This window comes from Marmota monax, unplaced genomic scaffold (assembly GCF_021218885.2).
Source record: "Marmota monax isolate L192 unplaced genomic scaffold, Marmota_monax_Labrador192_F-V1.1 WCK01_AAM20220418_F8-fsc00185, whole genome shotgun sequence".
Classification (NCBI taxonomy): Eukaryota; Metazoa; Chordata; class Mammalia; order Rodentia; family Sciuridae; genus Marmota; species Marmota monax.
The window spans coordinates 895,095-908,769 of record NW_026693278.1 but is presented as its reverse complement, the minus strand read 5'-3'; the positions used below and the strand labels follow the sequence as shown (position 1 = coordinate 908,769).

Below are 13,675 nucleotides of genomic sequence, written 5' to 3'. Positions count from 1 at the left end.
AGCAGCTGGTTCGGAACCCAGAGGCCACCTGTCTGTGATAGAGTTATTCACGCGTGGGTTGCTAAGGCATGGAGTCCTCCTACACTGGCGCGGAAATGAACCAGACAGTCCGGCTTGCCAGGCAGCCCATCCACCTCCGGAGTCCTTGCTTGCCTTCCCTCCAGAGTGGGGCAGAGCGCTGGGATTCAAAATGCAGTGGTTGCCAGTCGGTACTCTCAGTTCCATGGGGCCCTCCCTCTTTGCCACTGTTTTCTCTGAAGATAGACGAGCAAGCCTGGACTCTCTTTCACCTTGGCCTGGATAGGTCCATTCTGCCTTGACCCCTTTTCATGTCCCACTCTGCCCAGTCCTCTGAGCACTTACTTTCCTTATTCCAACTCTTCTTTCCTTTTGGAAAACCTAACAGGTGCTGAACAGGCCTTTCCCGTGTCTGCGGTCATTAAGCATGGTGGGAACACGTGCTTGCTGCTAGTTTAGGTTTTGTTGTTTTTCGGGTTCACAGAAATGAACATTCTCTCCTCTGCTCCCTTTTAGAGCAAATGTGTCAAGTACTGGCCTGATGAGTATGCACTAAAAGAATATGGGGTCATGCGCGTACGGAATGTCAAAGAAAGTGCTGCTCATGACTACACGCTAAGAGAGCTGAAACTTTCCAAGGTTGGACAAGTAAGTATATTGTCGTTTTTAGAGACTTTGGTAACTGTCGTATGCAGTCATCCAGGGTCTTACAGTTACTTGTGTTCAATGCACGCATGCATTTCTTCACCCATAGGTGCAGTAGCTGTTTATTAGAAACCTTCTGTATACCATGTGTAGTTCAGACACTGATGGCACATTGTGAACAAAACAAAGTCCCTGCCCACACAGAGTCCAGAGAGGGGGCAGATTTAAAAGCCATGACCAGCTAAATTTTTTGATTATAGGTCTGTGAAGGCTGCAGGTGGTACTTTTGAGAGTGAATGGGGAGCACCTCTCTAAGCAAGTGACACTTGAGCTGAGACCCCAAGAGCAAAGGCTGTGAGGCCCAGTTTGTAGTCGGTTCCACACAGAAGATCTTCTGTATTGCATGTGGGTTGGGATTGGGCCCAATGACTGATTACAAAACAAAGTAGGATTTGGTTTGAAATCATTTTAATTCTCTGTCTGGAAGGACTTATTTATTCAGGACCTTTTGGGGACTCAAAGAAGGAAACCACTTTTGTCCTCATGGAGTTGTGATTACAGAGCAGTGAGAAGCCACATATTTGGGTAGTTGTGCCCCAGAGCAGACACGGGCTGTAGCACACATCTAAAGTGCTATGGTACCCCAGAGACGGCTTCCTTCTGGCTGGAGTATCAGGGAGACCGCCCTAGAAGAGCCCCCTTTAAGGGCTTGGTTTCTGAGGAAGAAGGTGGCAAGCAGAGGGCCTCCTAGGCTAGAGCAGTGTTCGAGCCACAACACTGAAGCGCACACTGTAGGGAATGGGACTCGGGAATGAAGGTGACGGGGGCAGGGTGTTGGGGAGATGAACTTGGGCAGACAGAGGTTGGGACCAAGTTGGGAAGTCTGGACTATTATGTTAGGAGATTGAACTTTACCAGTCAGTCCTCATAGAACTGTGCCATTTCTTGTGCCAGGTGAGCTGTGTGTCAGGAAGGTCTGACAGCCCTGGGGTGGGGGTCGGGACTGACCTCATGGCTGAGAGGCCTCTGGTGGTCTAGGTTCCTTCTGTGATGAGGGTGTTGTGTAAATGCCAGGATAAGCGAGAGGAGGAGCAGTGCATGTGAGCTACTCCCGGGGGGTGGGGGTGGTGTGGTTCTTGCAGGGAGGAGAGGGATCAAAGACATTCTAGAGGTCTGTGTGAAGGGACCATGGCTCTGTGGCAGATGGCAGAGATGCTGGAGGAACTGTTGTGTTTTGGACACATTGAGTTGAGCACCTGAGCAGAGTGGCCATCAGCCATTTGGACATTCATTGATTGATTAATTCAGAGAAATTTGTCGAATGACCTCTCGGTTCCTAGTACTCTGTTGCTTGCAAGAGACAGAGTTGGGGAGCAAAACAGATAATGTGCCTGCTCTCCTGAGCTTACACTCTCCTGGCTGGAAATCTACTACCCAGTGATTGCACACACAAATATATTGCTATAAACTGTAATCAGGCTAGAAAGGAGAGCTGCAGGGTTTGGGTGGGGAGGGCGTGGAGGTGCTGTCTGTCACAGAGATCTGAGAGGAGCTGGACAAGTAGCTGTTGAGTAGAGATGAGAGGCTTCAAGGACACTGGATCAAGGTTCCAACTGATAAACTGCCCACCTCTCATTGTCAGGTGTTTCCAAGTAACAGGTGGATTTTTCCTCATGTTGGTGGCAAACTATTTGTCTAGTTACCAGACGCTGTTGAGAAGCAGGAATGGGAAATATTGATGTGGGTTTGTTTTTTGTACCCTGACTGGGATGTTGACATGGGACTGGTTGTGTCTCCTGCATTGCTGATAGCATATTGCCCCTCCCCATCTCCTTGAACCCAGGTATGCTCTACCTCTGAGCTCCATCCCAGCCCTTTTAAAATTTTATTTTGAGATAGGGTCTTGCTAAGTTGCTGAAGCTGGCCTTGAACTTGTGATCCTCCTGCCTCAGCCTCCTGAGTAGCTGGGATTATAGGCATATGCCCAGGCCATGCTGTGTATCATCTGCTTCTTGTAGAGAATTTTGTGTGCTGCAATGTGATCTCCTTTAAGCTAACTGCCCAGGAAGGAGGAAGACAGGCAGGGACCCTCTGACTGCTTCCTAAGGGGGTGCGTGGATGCTCGGAGGGGCTTGGGCAGGTCTCCTCTTCCTTGACTGGCCTCTCTGTGACCTGTGTAGCCACTTGATTTTTAGGCTGCTCGGTAGCATCAAGGCACATTCCCCCCATGGCATCAGCAAGTTGAACGTGTACAATTCAAGGGAAGATCTTAACTGTGGCTCAGATCCCATGGATGTACTCAAGTTCCCTGGTGGGGTCTAGTTGCAGCTCTCTCTCTCTTTAAATACCTTTAAAAAATGTCACTTTGCTTCTTCGATTGTGTCCAGAAGCCATGGCAGTGAATGGTTCCACTTCAGTTCCCTAATCGGGATAGACCCTGTAACATGGTACTTGTTGTAGTCTAGATGCCATTTTTTGTTGTTGTTGTTTTTAATTATTTAGTTGTAAATAGACTGATGTCTTTATTTTGTTTATTTGTATGCGGTGCTGAGGATCGAACCCAGTGCCTTACACGTGCTGGGCAAACGCTCTACCACTGGGCCCCAGCCCCAGCCCCTAGATTCCATTGTTGATCCTTATGAATTACCACTGTCCTCAAAATAGCCACGGGTGTCGAGCTGTTTGCTGTTTGTGGGGCAGAGGCTGTGTGTTTCAGCTCATTTCATTCTCACTGTTGTTTTGTCAAGAGGAAGATTATTATTCCCATTTTGCAAATTAAAGTGAGGCTTCGAGATGCTCAAGGCCTCAGTGAGCCTGATTGCCTGGGACCTGCGCCTGAATCTAGGCACTGGACTTGCAAGCCTGTCTTCTTTCTCCTTGGCACTAAACAAAGTTTAAAGCATCACAGTGATGCTGTGACGCAAGCGTATGTGTGTGCCTGGCGGGAGGTTGGGTGTAAAAGACCACAGTGTCTTGAGGGAGCACCTGTTTCCTCAGCTGCTGAGAGGAGGGACCTTGGTCCTTGGAAACCTCAGTTGCCTCTGGATGTGAGTGCCACATAGATGAGGAGGAGTGGGGACATTTCCTGTGTGGATGGAGAGAGAGTTGGGACTGGAGTTGCCCTCTGCCGCCCTGCTCAGTCCCCCCCCGACGGGCGTGAGTGGCCCCATCGCTGCCCAGTCGACCCCCGCCGCAGCCCCTGGAACTGACGCAGAGCCCTGGGAAGTGGTGCCACCGCACGCTGAGGACTAGGGAAGCCGGCATCTGGCGCCTCCTCAATCCCTTGATTTATTTAATTCTTTTCTGGTTTTTCTTGGCTCTACTCCAGGGCAATACGGAGAGAACCGTCTGGCAGTACCACTTTCGGACCTGGCCAGACCACGGTGTGCCCAGCGACCCCGGGGGCGTGCTGGACTTCCTGGAGGAGGTCCACCACAAGCAGGAGAGCATCATGGACGCCGGCCCCGTGGTGGTTCACTGCAGGTGATGGCCACAGCCTGTCCCGGGCTCCTCCGGGGCTGGCTTTTACTAACCCACGCTGGTGCTTTAACCGTACGAAGCCTTTAATATCTAGGTGTGGTAACGTGAGGCATGGGCAAACTGCTGCAGGTGCCTTTTTACCCCCAAATCTGTTTCTCACAGGCCCTGCAGGTCTGCCGGATGGGGGTGGGTGGACACAGCCTGATTCTTAAGGATCCCTCAATCTAGTTGTTTTTGCTTAGTTTTCCTTTTAACATAATAATTTAGGATTCGTGTGTTTGATTGTGTTTCTATTCTCTTTTACTATGTAAAGGAGATCTAGTTTGCCCTGACAATATGCTTATTTGCTTCATGAGAGTCTGACCTCTTCCCACCTGGGCCCGTGGTCCCAGCTGTGCCGCGGCCTCTGTAGCACTTTGTGGGCTGCTGGTGCCCCTTTTCGGGCTTCATGATTATACTGGGGAGAGTTTGGTTTCCTAAATCTTATTCATATGTTGGGCAAGTAGGTGTATATGAAACTTTATTCATTTTTTTTTAAAAAAACTATTATTTATTGAGCACTTACTCAGTGCCAGCCTCGGAGATCAGTGTTTCTCATATGTCATTCATGTTTGAATCTCACAGCAGCCTTATAAGGAGTGTGCTTCTGTCCCCATTTCATGGATGAGAAACAGGAGCAGAGAGGTGAAGGGACTTGCCTCAGGTGTGCTGAACTGGGGAAGCTGGACTCTGAGTGCAGGTTGCGCTGACCCCAAAGCCCTGTGCTCCTGGCTGACATATTCACAGATATAAATAGACCGTCTTATAAATACTCCCAAGAGCACACTTTCTTCCCGTTAGTATAAGCAGCTTGGTTTTGAGTGTAAAACCCCCAGGAGTGACTGCCTGTCCCTGCTTTTGTCCTTCTGCCTACAGTGCTGGAATCGGCCGGACAGGGACGTTCATTGTGATTGATATCCTTATCGACATCATCAGAGAGAAAGGTAGGTCACCTGGAGGGCAGGAAGCCATACTTCCTGTTTGTAGGTTATGGAAAGGAAGCATGAGGGAATACAGCCTGGGGAAGACAATTCAAATGTGAAAATTTTTTCATTAAAAATCTGGGCCAAAGACTTCCCCTTTGGGTATGTTTGCCTGGGAACCAAGTGGTGCTGTTGGACCCTTTACACAAAATGAAGCCCAGGAGCTATGGCCTCCGTTGCTGATCCTCTATTGCACACGCAGTGGGGTCTCTCCCAGCCACCCAGTGCTTGGGAGGTCCACTGGGAGGGGAGGGAATTGTGATCTCCAGCACTCTTGTCATGTCATCTGCTGGCATTGCTGGCACTGCTTAGAAGTCCAAGTCTTTACTGCTCCAGCTGAATCTGTCCCGAGGGCCACAGATTCAGTTGGAGCAGTAAAGCCCAAATCTGCTTTCCCCCTAGGTCTGCCGTAAGCTACGCATTGAGCAGTGCGTCCTGGCTCTGTGTTTCCCCTGCCTCCTCACGGTATCTACTTTGTAGGTGTCGACTGTGATATTGACGTTCCCAAAACCATACAGATGGTGCGATCTCAGAGGTCAGGGATGGTTCAGACAGAAGCACAGTACCGGTTTATCTATATGGCCGTCCAGCATTATATTGAAACACTACAGCGCAGGATCGAGGAAGAACAGGTACTGGGCCTGGCAGGGCCGGCGTGCGGGTTTCCTTTCCTTTCTGGGTGTCTTGCACACGCTGTCCTTTTGAGCAAGAAATTGTAACTATTCTCCAGTCCATAGGTCTGGGTTTTCAATCCAGAAGAGCGTAGGGAGGGCACCGGTGCCATCATCCTGTCTGACGGGTTGAGGCTCTGCCATGAGGAAAGGTCACGATTGTCCCAGGGACACTTGGCAAGCTGAGAACTCAGAGCCTGGAAGTTTTCAGCCTGTTCCAGTATTGAATTGGGTCACGTTTATCCTGCTTCCATCTCTTAAAATGAATACCTCACTCTTAATAGCACATGGCAGTCTGAACCACTCATTTAGTTGAGTTGGAAACAGTGAAATTTTGATTTTAATAAGCTGGGCATAATGAAGAATGTTGGATTGGAGCCCTTCCATCTGAAGCTATTCACAACAGACACAAAGACGAGTTAATTAGGAATATACTGAGCTGAGGGAGATGGGAAGACTGCTCTTTTGGGGAGCTGCGCTTATTTCCCCACCCGAACCTTTTCCATGGCTGCCGGTGGGGCAGCGTCTGGATGGCAGTGCTTGCCCATCTCACCCTGCTTTTTTAGGGGCACCAGAGATTGAGCTCAGGGGCACTCGACCACTGAGCCACGTCTGCAGCCCAATTTTGTATTTTATTTAGAGACAGGGTCTCACCGAGCTGCTTAGTGCCTCGCTGTTGCTGAGGCTGGCTTTGAACTCACGATCCTCCCATCTCAGCCTCCAGAGCAGCTGCTGGGATTACGGGTGCGTGCCACTGTGCCTGGCAACATGCTCTTTAATGACTTCAGTATTATAGAATTTAGAAAGCAAATGTCCCTGGTCCCACCCAGAGCATGCTTGCATTCATTTTTCATTCATTCATCCAGCCAGTACTTTTTGGTGCCAATATGTGTCAGCACTGTGTTTATAAGTGTATTGACAACTATTTGGTATGTGGGCCTTTGGATTTTAAAAAAAAGAATAGGCTTAGATTATTTATTTTTAAGAATAGGGTCCTAGAATACATAGTTTTCTGCACTGTGCAGTTTGGATCAGTCCAGAAACTCACTCCCTGGTTGCTTGGGGTAAAGTGAGAAAAAAGTACTTTCATTTAGTTTTAGGAAAAATTATAAACATGAAACCCATCTAACTTCTAAATTAAGCAAAGGGACAAAAATCATTCCGGATAATTGGTTACTTTGAAATATAGTCATTTTCCATGTTAGGATTAATTAAACCTTTTTGAGAGTGAAAGAATTTGCTAAAGAAGGACAAATGAAGAAAAGAAAATGACATTGGGTGGAAACCATGTGGAAAGAAGTAGAGAAATAGAGGCGGCAGCAGGAAGGAAAAATCTAGAAATCAGAGATGGGAAGCCCGGGAAAGTGCTAGTGGGGCCGTGTTGAGAAAGTTTGCACGTTTTTATTGACAGTGCTTCTCACACTCGGCCAGTCACTTGGAGGTAAGTTGTTTTGTTATTGTCCATTTACAGTAGTTAAAAAAAAAAAAAAATATATATATATATATATATATATATATATATATATATTTTTATTTGCAAAGATAGTATAAAATTTCTTTTAAATAGCTTTTCTTAATATTAGTATTTAACAGTTACTTTTTCATTCATTCATTCATTTTCTCCTTAAGTTCTTATAAAAACTATATATGAATTTAAAAAATGGAATGTTATGAGTTGCAAATATACATATCTCTTGGCTTCTAGATACTCTGGTATATATTTCCAAAAAATAAGGATATTCTCTTACATAATCATGATTGTCAAAATGGGGAACATGGATATAAAACTAGTGTTTAACCGATAGATTACAGTCGGATCTTGCTAGGTTGTCCTACTAACTTCCTGTTTGTGGCCCAGGGTCACACCGGGCATTTATCTCTCGTCTCCTGTAGCCTGGAGAGTTTCTCATGCTCTCCTGATCCTTCATGACCTAGACATTTTTGAAGAATGTGTAGGCCATTTGTTGGGTAGAATGGCCCTCAGTTTGGGTTTGTCTGTTTCCTCTTATGAGATTCAGGTGGTGCCCTTTTGGCAGGACTGTCACAGAAGTCATGTGTCCTTGGTATAGCACCTCAGGAGCATACTGTGGAATTGATTGGTTTTTGGTGGGGTTAACTTTGATTGCCTGAGTAAGGTGATTTTGTCAGGTTTCTCCACCATGAAGTGACTCATTATTCCTTTTTAATTAACATCTTAGATACTTGAGATTGTGGGAGTAACCTGTTTCATATACTTTTTGCTTACTGATTTTACATTCATTGATAATTGCCCAAAAAGATTATCATTGCATTTGCCAAAGGCTGGTTTTGTATTTCCATCATTTTTTTTAGCTTTACTGAACTATAAATGAAAAGTAAAAATTATTTGTTCAGGCTGCACAATATATTTAGAATTGCATATACAGCGTGAAACGATCACCACCATCAGGTGAAATGCCATGTCCATTACCGCATGTTGTTAACTTCTTTTTGTGTGTGGTGAGAATACTTAAGATCTGCTTGCTTAGCGCATTTCACTGTAGACACTGTAGACATTTACTGTGTTCACTGTAGACACCAGGCCATACGTTAGGTCAGAACTTACTCATTGTATGACTGAAGATTTGTATCCTTAGCCCAGTGTCTCCCTATGGCCTCACTCCAACCCCTAGTAACCACCGTTTTAATCACTGTTTCCATGTGTCCAACTTTAGATTCCACATGTAGGTGAGGTCGTATGTGTCTTCCTCTGGCTGATTTCACTTAGTATAAAGTTCTCCCATCCATCCGTGTTGTTGCAAATGGATTTCCTTCTTTTTTAAGCTGAATAATATTTCACTGTATAAACCACATTTTCCTGGTCCATTCATCCATTGATGAACCCTTAGATTGTTTCCAAATCTTGGTGATGGTGAAGAATGCTGCATAGAACACGGGACTGCAGATATCTGTGATAATTTTTTTGAATATAAACCTTACTAGTGGAGTTGCTGGATCATAGGATAGCTTGTACTTTAATTTTTTTGAGGAACCTCTATACTTTCTTCTCTCATAATATATAACAATTTACAATACTACCAATAACGTGTAAGGGTCCCTTTTCTCCTCATGTTGCCAAAACTTGTTAACTTTTGACTTTTTATTAATAACCTCCTAGTAGGTATGAAGTGATATCTCATTATTGTGATTTTAGTTTTCATTTTCCTGATGATCAGTGATGTTGAGGGCCTTTTCATATAACTTTTGGTCATTTGTATACTTTTTTTTGGAATAATGTCTTTTCAAGCTCTCTCTCTCTGTATTGCTTCATTCATTCACACATACACAAAAGTAGTTCCTAGCCGGATGCAGTGGCACATGCCTGTAATCCCAGCAGCTCAGGAGGTTGAAAAAGGAGGATCTCGAGTTCAAAGCCAACCTCAGCAATGGTGAGGCGCTAAGCAACTCAGTGAGACCCTGTCTCTAAATGAAATACAAAATAGGGCTGTGGATGTGGCTCAGTGGTCGAGTGCCCCTGAGTTCAATCCCTGGTACCACCCCCCCCCCCCCAAAAAAAAAGGTAGTTCCTATAGACCTTCACCAGTTTTCTCTGAAGTTAACTTTTTACATAACCATGGTACATTTATCAAAATTGAATAAGTATATATGCATTATCATTAACTGAGCTCTAGAATTTGTTTTGCTTTGCTTCTCTTTGTGGTGCTGAGGATCAACCCAGGGCCTTGTTCATGTGGTAGACAAGCTCTCTACCACAGAGCTACATTCCCAGTTCTAGAATTTACTTGGATCCACCAGTTTTCCCACATATGTTTTTCTGTTCTGGGATTCAGTTCAGGATCCAAGTTGAGTTTACTGTTCTGATTTCTTAGTCTCCTCTGATCTGTGATACTTCTCCCCTCTGCCCACATTTTTAAATTGGTGCATTATAGTTTTACATAATTATGGGATTTGTTATAACATATTTGCAGATGTACACAATATAACAATATAATTTTGGCTTAATATCACTCCCCAGCACTTCCTCCCCAGTGATACTTTATTTGTTGTTCTTTATTTTTTTATGAACTTGACAGTTCTTTTTTGTATTAGGGATAGAATGCAGGGGTGCTTTACCTCTGAGCTATATCCCCAGTCCTCCTCCCCACCCTTTTTGTTTTTAATCTTGAGACAGGGTCTTGCTGAGTTGCTGAGGCAAACCTCCAATTTTCAGTCCTCCTGCCTCAGCCTCCTGAGTTGCTGGGAAACAAGTGTGTACCACTGCACTCAGAGACCTGGATAATTTTGAAGAGTACTGATCAGACACTTTGTAGGATTTTCTCAAGTTGGGTTAGCCTTGGTTTTCTGGTGATTAGACTGGCTAACAGATTTGGAAGAATTACCACTGCGGTGTATTATGGTTATAGCTGACTGTCCTTCTCGTGACTTAGGGAGTAGATTCTATCAGCACAGCCTGCTTGGGATTAATCTCGGTCACTTGGCTTAGGTTCTCCCTGCCACATTTCTTACTGTTCAGTTAACTCTTGTACCTGTTCCCTGTTCTATTCCTAAGCCTTGAGTCATGTAGTCCACCATGCAGAAGCAAGCTGTATCTCCTGGGATGCGTGGTGACTACATAGATCATTTAGAATCTTTTAAAAAGGAAGACTTGTCCCTTTCTGTACTTACTTACTTTTTATTGATTTATATAAGTTCAGAGCTGTGTATGTTGTTTTATGCTTGGTTTATAATTTAATACTATGCTGTTTATTTTGTTGCTAAAACTACTGCAACTTTGGCCACTGGGGGACTTTTCAGTTGCCCCCGAGTCCTTTGATGTGCACAGATCCTTTTGTTTTTGAGCACTTCCTTACTTGCTGGCACTACAGGATGTTCCAGGCTCATTTAAATTTTCCCTGCTCTAGCCCTGGAATTGGCCAGTTCTCTATGGAGCCCCCTCTTCCCTTTATTGGAAACTAGTGTCTAGAAACTGAACCTGGGTGCTGGTTGTGCTCCTGGCTACTGGGCATCGCTCCTTCTAGGCCTTCCCAGCAGACAGCTAGAAAATTTGTCAGTGTGTCAACCTGTGATACACCCACTTCTGTATTTGTTTCTGGTGCCATCTGTGCAGATAGCGCCAACCTTGAGTTCACCCAGTGCCCCAGGGTACACTCTGGCCTCCCCCCGGCTCATGTGTCACTTTTTCCCCTAGAAGGGAGAAGCCTCAGATCTGTTATCTACAACTCAGTTACCAATTTACTCAACTATTATAAGAACAGTTTGAGAATTGCTAACCTGGACTGCTTCCTGTAGCCCGTGGGGAGCACGTTTTAAGATGCAGTGTAGAGAGGCCTTAGCGTCTCCTCTGGAGAGAACCCTACAGTTGGACACAGGTCACTTTTATAAATTTTGGAGTGACAAGGCCAGGATAGAGATGCGGTGGTGCAGGCTAAATTTAAATTGTTGCAATTAAATTAAGAAAGACTTGAACTGGCCTGGTGTGGTACTGACCATTCAGCTGCCTATGTTTTATTAGCTGTTTTCTTGTTCTTTGATGTTATTCCTTTGTGGAATATTTGGATACCTTTTGCGTTGTAGACATCTTTTAGGTGCTGCCTCATGGGGCTGGAAATCTGAGTTCACAGAGACCACACCCCATGTGCCCTGTTTTATTTGTTTCCCTGGATTTGTGCTTTTTTGTGTATCTTCTGCAGTTTCCTTGATCCATTGAAAAGGCCTCTTCACATATGTTTATTCTTAGCCAGTGCAGAGGCGCACGTTTGTGATCCCAGTGGCTCGGGCGGCTGAGGCGGGAGGATCACAAGTTCAAAGCCATCCTCAGCAACTTAGTGCAGTCCTAAGCAACTTAGGGAGACTGGATCTCAAAATAAAAAACAAAAAAGGGCAGGGGATGTGGCTCCATGGTAAGGCCTCCCTGGGTTCAACCCCCAGTACCCCTGCCCCCAAATGTTCATTCTTCTGTGCATTAATTAAAGCAGGCTGGACTGGTCAGGCAGGTGCCAAATCCTGGGGACTTAAGTGGAGGTGAAGTCAATTGGGCTGGACAGGAAGGAGTCGGGGGAATGCAGGGAGCCATGGGCAAGGTTGGAAAAGAAAGCAGAGACCAGAGTGGGGGCCTGTGGGGACTTGTGAGTCGTGTTAGAGTTGAGACTTTCTTCTGAGGGAGATGGGAAGTCACTGAGGAGCTTCAAGTAGAGGAGTGCTAGAGAAAGATCCCACTGGAACTTAGGACTCTGGCTTGAGGGAGATGAAGGGGCAGGACAGGCGCGGGCAGCCGCAGGGCCAGGGAGAAGCGGCAGCACCGTGGTGGAGAGGGCGTGCGGTTTGCACGGGGTGGAGGCTGCTAGTGGGTTTGGAGAGAAGTAGGGCCCGTGAGCTTTGGATTTGATGTGAAAGGAGGGAAGGTCTTTGCAGTCCTGACCCCAAAGCACCCAGGGAGGTCATTGCTGCTGTCACCCAGACTGGAGAGTTTCCATTTTACCCTTCCCTCCTGCTCTTGGCTTTTGGACTTTTTCTGGTTCAGAGTTTGAGAGGGTAATCAGAGTCACTTCACATGGGAAGACATTTCATCCCAGTGACCGTGGGGCCTCATGGTGGCTCCTTCTTCTCGACCTTGACTGTGTGCAAATTGGCAAAGCCTTAAGAGTCATAGACATGCAGAAGGCTTGGTGACCATGCTGTGTCAATGACTGTGAGGGGAGGATAGGTCAATTTTACATTATTTTCTAGGCCTCAGAAGCTCATTACCCTCTACCCTCCAAAGATAAATTAAAGCAGAGCAGAACAGCTTCTGTCCCCTGAGACTACTTCTTGATCTATAAGACATCTGGGCTGTCACAGAAACAGCTAAGAGACAAGCTCATCTGATTTGTGAATCAGTTTTACTTAAGTAAGCTAAAAAACTCCAACATCCTTATGCTTTTTCTTGGGCTACTTTGATTCATTGAAATAATTCCTATGCTGTTTGCATTAATCGCTCCTCTTTAGAAAATTGTCATCACTTCATGTAGAAATGTTGATTTTGAATTTTAAGAAGGTAGTAAGGAAGGAGGACGGAAGCTGCTGTGAGTGGGTCTAGATGTTCTGTAATGCAGATGAGAAAGTTCTAGCAATCTGCTGTACCGCAGTGTATGTTATATAGTTCACAGTACTGTACTGTATATTTAAAAATTTGCTCACAGGGTAGATCTTACGTTTCATCTTTTTTTAAACTACAATTTAAAGAAGTATTGAATAACAAAGCAAGTTAATGCTTTAGTTTACATTTATTATATATGTAAGATTTTTGTTTGAAAGGAATTAGGATTTTTAAACTTTAGAATAATTTTTAAATTCTCTGCTAGTTCTTCCATTTAATACTTATTAAATTTATTGATGACTGATTTTTTTTTTTTTTTTTTTAATTTTCTGGGGAGCAAACCCAGAGCTTTGTGAATGCTAGGCATGTGGTCTACTGTTGAGCTCATCCCTAGTCCCTTAATATTTCATTTTGAATTATGCCGTATCTTTCTTTCTTTTTTTCCACACCCCCCTCTAGTATCGGGAATTGAGCCCAGGGGTCTTCTATCATTAAGCTGCATCCCCAGCTCTTTTTATTTTTTTATTTTGAGACAAGGTTTTACCCAGTTGCTCAGGCTGGCCTTGAACTTGTATCCTCTTGTCTCAGTCTCCCATCGAGTTGCTGGGATTATAGGTATGTGCCACTGTGCCGGGCTATATTGTATCTTTCTAAAGATTATTTCTTATGTAAGTAATCATTTCAGTGCAATAAGTCTGTGGTATCTTTTCAGAGGCTGTTATTCACAGTCTTTCCTTTTTTTTTTTTTTTTGTACTCAAGGATTGAACTCGGGGGCACTCAACCA

The 13,675-nt window shown here is 45.0% G+C and overlaps 1 protein-coding gene across 2 annotated transcripts in view; it reads left to right on the top strand.

Annotated features, from left to right (window-relative positions):
- The window catches only part of Ptpn11 (protein tyrosine phosphatase non-receptor type 11), an 86,817-nt gene that overhangs the window by 60,832 nt on the left and 12,310 nt on the right, over positions 1-13,675 (top strand). The window contains exons 10-13 of one of the 2 annotated variants that reach the window (XM_046456446.1): positions 535-666; positions 3,992-4,146; positions 5,059-5,126; positions 5,646-5,797. In XM_046456446.1, the coding sequence (XP_046312402.1) occupies positions 535-666; positions 3,992-4,146; positions 5,059-5,126; positions 5,646-5,797 (507 nt within the window). Of the gene's footprint in view, positions 1-534; positions 668-3,980; positions 4,147-5,058; positions 5,127-5,645; positions 5,798-13,675 lie in introns of both variants that reach the window. The other variant, XM_058583158.1, reaches the window with a different exon arrangement.